At 41.5% G+C, this 6,668-nt stretch overlaps 1 protein-coding gene across 1 annotated transcript; it reads right to left on the reverse strand.

Moving 5' to 3' along the window:
- Positions 1–2,727: 2,727 nt before the first annotated feature.
- Positions 2,728–5,433, reverse strand: LOC140739258 (protocadherin gamma-C5-like). The gene has a single exon (XM_073067401.1). The coding sequence runs from the start codon at positions 5,285–5,287 to the stop codon at positions 2,900–2,902; it is 2,388 nt and encodes a 795-aa protein (XP_072923502.1). The 5' UTR covers positions 5,288–5,433; the 3' UTR covers positions 2,728–2,899.
- Positions 5,434–6,668: the final 1,235 nt, after the last annotated feature.

Here is a 6,668-nt window from a genome sequence, read left to right on the forward strand (position 1 = left end):
TAAACACGTGCCCAGTGTAAATTATCATTAAGTCTGCCTTTATTTCACCAATGTACATCTGCGACATTATGAATGCCAGTTTATTGCATTGGAATCTAAGATTCATATAACTCGAAGATCAGTCCTTTGGCACAACAGGTCAATGCCAACCCACATGTGTATCCAAGCCACTGGAGTTTGGCCCATTTTCCTCGGCTTATTCCCACTAAGTGCAAGTCCAAATGTTTTGTCGGTATGACAATTGTACGTGGTTCTACACTACCCTCTGTCTATTCAAATCGAATTTAATTTTTGTCAGTTCACTTGAGTCCTACACTCTAATTGATTGTTCGCATAATGATTTTATAAACCTTCATAATGACAGCCCTCTGCATCCTGTCCGACTGGCCCCACCAGCTCTGCTTATAACTTCAGCCCTCCAGTACTGAAAATAGAAGATTGAATATAGAACAGTGCAGCACGTGAGCAGACTATTCAACCCAGAATGTCGTTCCGAACCTGCGTTAAAATAAAACAAAACCTCCAAAATCTAATCCCACCTAAACGATATCCATATCCCTCTATGATTTACATATTCATGTGCCTTTCTAAACGTCTTTTAAAAGCCTCTAATGTATTTTGCTGCTACCACCAGATCAGGCATCCGCCACACTCTGAACAAAAAAAAACTGATTCCTCACATCTCCTTTGAACCTAACCCTTCTTACCTTCAATGCATGCACTTTGGTAATAGATATTTCTACGCTGGGAAAACGATACTCCATGTCTGTTCTACCTTTGCCTCTCATAAGCTTACAAAACTCTGTCAGATGTCCCCTCATCATCCGCAGCTACAAAGAAAATAATCCACATTTGTCCAACCTCTCAAGATAGCACATGACCCCTAAACCAGGCAGCATGGTGGCAAATCTCTACTGCATCCTCTCCAGAGTCTCAAAATCTTTACTATAGTGAGGCTATCAGACCTATGTCCAATAATCCAGACGTGGTCAAACCAGTTTTATAAAATTGCAATAGAACGCGCTGACTTCTGAACTCATTGCTTCGACTAATAAAATCAATAATTCCATACGCGTTCTTAGCCATCCTGTCGAGCTATGTAGCTACTTTCATGGAGTTATGAAGTTTGTCTCCAAGATCTCTCATCCACCAGCCTTGGCATCATCCGAAAATTTAACAACCCACCCATCGACATTTGCATTCAGTTAATTTATAGACATCACGAACGGGAGAATTTCCAACACAGACCCCTATGAAACAACACTAATTAAAAACCTTCTCGAACATGTCCCTTCGACAACTACCCTCTCTCTTCTATGAGTAAGACATTTCTTAATCCAATCAGTCATTTTGATTAACTCGCATGAGGGACATTTTGGACATTTTCAAACTGACTGACATCAATGTAAACAATATGTATTGCTCTCCCTTCATCAATATCTCTCGTCACCTTGCGAAAAAAAACATAATCAGGTTCGTTAGACACGACCTTTCCCGCACAAAGCCATGCGGAGTTAGATCTTATGTTTCCAAATATTCATATACAGTATCCTGACCCTAACAAATTTGTCCAGCGATTCCTATACAATTAATGTGACACTCACTGGACTATAAGCTGCAGCATTCCCCCTTCTACCCTTCTTAAGCAGACGTACAATATTAACTATGCTCCAATCCTGCGGGACTTCGGCTGTGCCCAGACATGACATTAAGGTACTGATTAAAGCTCCAGCAATCTCGCCGCTCGACTCCCTCAAGAAATCCAATCAGGCCCTATAGGTCTGTCCACCTTAATACTCATTAGGAGACATAACACTTCCTTTTCCTTGACCTCTTATCGCCCTAACTTCTAATCTCCACACAGATCTTCTGGTCCTGCATATTCTTTTCTTTGGTAAGTACTAAAGCAAAGTGTTAACTACGTACTCACGTTCTCCATATCAAACAAATACTCAATTTTTTTGGAATTCTTGATTGATCATACTTTTTCCCTAGTAATTCCCTTTCTCTTGATATATGTATAGAATCTTCAAACTAGTAGCACCCCTGCGAAATATTTCTGTACCATGATTAGCTCATTGATATCTGTCTGATATTTGGCCAGCATGGATTGTGTAGAATATTATGTGTAGATTCATCAATGAATTGCACAGCTACAGTAATACTAAGACTGATTTATGAAAACAAGTAGGCTAAATGCATTCAGAACCACCATATATATTTCCAGATCTACCTTCAGGGACCTGTGCCTCTAGGTCTCTGTTCTATGATGCTCTTAAGAGTAACAGACGTTACTGAGTATTCCTTCCCTGGTTTAGTGCACCAAAATACAACAGCTCGCATAGATTCCTTCGCGACTGCCTGGAGTAAACTAAAGCACTGTTCTTAACAGTACGGTATACAGAAGCACAGACATCTCTATTTCACCCAAACTATTACGATACCTGTTCTGATAAACAACCCGGATGTGCAGACCGACATGCTGAGTGTCTGCAGTACATCGTGCGATCACAAATTAAAACATCTGTATATTTACCTCCAATTTTATGCTGTGAATTGAATGTACTTCATCTGGAATTTTAATGTGCCAATGTATTTTTTTTCTCAGTCATTAAATAGCACCACTTCAAGTGACTCAGCTGACACAATAGCAACCCATTTGAAAACGTCATTCAGCGACAGTTAGTTATATCCTCTTCAGGTAAAACAGATGCCACTCTCAGGTGGTCATATTTCGGTTGATGTATTTTTTTATCATTGGCCTTTACAACAAATTTACTTCTCATCAATCGAAAGACAAAACAATGGCAAACATTACACAGTAAACCAAAATCCAAACTATAAACAAAATGAAGCACACATACTGTGGGTGCACGTTGAAGTAATCAAACGGTGCAATTTAGGATTGAGCCTGAGAGGTGGGAGGGCCGCATGGCTTCAAGAAAAGAAAGTCGCTCTTTGCTGATTCTGGAGACAGACAGACCGAATGCTGAGACAGTCCTGGCATGTGGACTACCTGGTCAGTGCCAGGATAACGTAAAGTTTCCTCCATTGCAGATCTTCGATTAAACGTGTCCTGCATTTCTCCACGTTTGTAATAATAACTGGGGGAACTATACTCTTGGGTCATATTTCTGTCCTGTTTACACTTGATACCGATCAACACAATGATAATTAGAAGAAATACAATGGAAGTGCAACTGAAAGTAACCAATAAATAAAGATTTAGTTCAGACAAATATTCGTGATTCTTCACTAAATTATTGCTTACTGTGAGAATCTCAGTGGTATTCTGTAAGATTGTGACGTGAAGAGTAATTGTGCTGGATAGGTTTGGCTGCCCGTTGTCTTTCACTAAGATGACCACAGTTTGTGTAATGGCATCCAGCTCCATGATTTTGCGCGCTGTTCTTATTTCACCAGACATTTGACCCATGGTAAACAAACTTGGATCAGTAGCTTTCACTATTTGGTAGAGGAGCCGCGCGTTCTGACCCGAATCTGCATCAGTGGCGATTATCTTGGTGACCAAGTACCCCTGACCTGCTGAAGTAGGCAGGAATTCCGAGGCTGATGATCCACCATGCTCTGAAGGTGAAACAATCACTGGCGCGTTGTCATTTTGATCCAGGATGATGACATTCACAGTAGCGCTGCTGCTCAACGGTGGCACTCCAGCGTCACGGGCTTGAATAAGAACCTGAAAACTTTTGAGTTCCTCATAGTCAAAAGAGCGCAGAGAGTAAATAGTGCCGTTCATTGAGTTAATGCTCAGGTACGTGGACACAGGCAAATTTTGAATGTAATTGTCCAGAATGGAATAAGAAACATAGGAATTCTGCTCCAAATCAGGATCTGACGCCGTTACTGCGAAGACAGAAGAGCCAGGAAAGTTATTTTCAGTCACATATACTTTGTAAGGTAGTTTAGCAAAGCTTGGAGGGTTATCGTTTACATCAGTAATTACAATATGTATGGTACTGTTTGTTGAGAGCGAAGGTGACCCCAAATCCCAAGCTGAAACAAGTATTGTATACTCAGACACCGTTTCACGGTCCATCGTTTCACTTGTAATTAATTTATAATGATTAGAATATGTTTGCAGCATAAAGGGGACCATACGTGGTATTTCGCAGCGCACTTGGCCGTTCTCTCCAGAATCACGATCGATAACATTAATCAAGGTGATTAAAGTTCCCGAAGGAGAATTTTCCGAGATTTGTTTGCTGGCTGTCGTCATTTTTATCTCCGGTGCGTTGTCGTTGACATCAATGATCTTGATCAGTACTTTGGAGTGTCCAGTAATAGCAGGTGACCCGTGATCAATAGCTAGAATATCGAGTGAATAACTTCTTGTTTCTTCAAAATCGAGCGGCCCTTCGACTTTAATTTCTCCAGTATTTGGGTCCATACTGAACAAATCACGATTTGTACCCAAGGTAGTAAGATCACCGAAAGAGTAAGTTAGCACTGCATTCGACCCTTCGTCCAAATCCTGTGCTTTGACTTTAATCACTACGGCACCTTGTGGTGCGTTTTCACTAATGCTGCATTTGTAAACAACTTGCTCGAATAAAGGTGGATTATCATTGAAGTCCAGTACGGTAATGAGAATCTGAGTTGAGCCGGATCTCTGAGGGTGCCCAGCATCCGTAGCCGTAAGCATTAGTTGAAAGGATGACTGCAGCTCTCTGTCCAAAGATTTTTCTAACAGCAGTTCGGCAATTACGAAACCATCCTCGGTTCTCTGTGTTTTCAGACTGAAGTACTCACTGGAACTTATCGCGTAAGATGCAATAGCATTCATTCCAACATCGGGATCCTCCGCGCTCTTGAGTCGAAAACGTACCCCCGGTGGAATCGCTTCAGATATCTGCACTACAATGCTGCCGTCTCGGAAGATAGGCGAGTTATCATTCACGTCAAGAATCTCAACCTCTCCGTGATGCACCTCAAAAGGATTTTCGAGTGTCATTTCGAATGATATAGTACACATTTCTGCTTGCTCACAAATAAGTTCCCTGTCCATTCGTTCACGAACCGATAAAAAACCATCATCTAAACTGACCTTCATATATCGTCCTCCATCAACAAAACTCAGACGAAATTTACGATCTGATAATTGCAGTACATTCATTCCCAAATCCTGAGCGATATTCCCAACAAATGTCCCCTGCTCCATTTCCTCGGGAATAGAATAATGAATTTTCCCGGTAATTATATCCACTACACACAGAAGAAATATCCCAACAGTCGCTACGAAAGGAATCCTCGGTGAGTTCGCCATTGTGCCGCATTCAATTAATTTCAATATCTCAGCTTCTACTCGATTAATAGTAATGCTGTTTTCCCAGTAACTATAAATAAATTGATTACGCTGAATCTAAAGAGAGAGGGACGATTCCTTTTTCTCTTCTTAGCTCCACAATAAAAACGCAGGCATCACACGCCGTTGTCGTCGACTCTGGATTTTTATTCTGGGATGTGGGCGGGGTAATGGATCCATCTGTGCCCTCCAGCTTCTTATTGGTAGACAGCGACACAACCCGTTCTTTTCAACAATTACAACTACAGCTCTTAAAGCTGCACTGTCAGATTAAAAGTTTAATGTTGTACAACCATTAAAGTTCGTTATTTAACAAAATCAACTGCTCAATTTTGTTTGTAACAGAGAACATCGAAAGACATACGGTCTCATTCATGAGGCATTTAACCGACATATTTTAACACAGCCTACCAATTCTGTCAGATCTGAACGTAGAATGAGTGGAACTATTATTAAAGTGACCAATCGGATCACAGAGAGAAAAGTTTCTTTCCTCTCAGCTAAAGAGCCTGACAACCGCAGAAAATAAAACAAAATAAATTTAGTATACGTTTTCCCTCCCTCTCCTCTGCAATACGAAATTCTCTTATCAATCAATATAATGTTTGAATCAATGGTATGCTCTATAACATTCGAAAATTATCAGAAACACAGAAACATTGAAAACCTACTGCACAATACAAGCCCTACGGCCCACAATGCTGTGCCGAATATGTACTCACTTTAGAAATTACCGTGAGTTACCCATAGCCGTCTGTTATTCTGAGCTCCATGTACCTATACAGGGGTCTCTATCCGCCTCCACTACCGTCACCGCCAGCCTATTCCACGCAGTCACAACTCTCTGCGTAAAATACTTACCCCTGACATTTCCTCTGTACCTGCTTCCAAGCACCGTAAAACTGTGTCCTCTCGTACCAACGTTTTCAGCCCTGCGGAAAACCCTGACTACCTACACTATCAATGCCTCTCATCATCTAATACACCGCTATCAGGTCATCTGTCATTTTCCGCCGCTACAAGGAGGAAAGGCCGAGTGAACTCAACCTATTCTCATTTGGCATGCTCCCCAATCCTGGCAACATCCTTGTAAATCACCCTTTCCATAGTTTCCACATCCTTCCTTCAGCGAGGTGACCAGAACTGAGCACAGTACTCTAGATGGGGGTCTGCTCATGGACCTATATAGATGTAACTTTCCCTCTTGGCTCTTAAATTCAATCCCACGGTTGAAGAAGACCAATACACTGCATGTCTTCATAGCCACAAAGTCAACATGAGTGTCCTATGGACTCGAACCGCAAGATCCCTCTGATCCTCCACACTACCAAGAGTCTTAGCG

This window comes from Hemitrygon akajei, chromosome 15, assembly GCF_048418815.1.
Source record: "Hemitrygon akajei chromosome 15, sHemAka1.3, whole genome shotgun sequence".
NCBI classification, from domain to species: Eukaryota; Metazoa; Chordata; class Chondrichthyes; order Myliobatiformes; family Dasyatidae; genus Hemitrygon; species Hemitrygon akajei.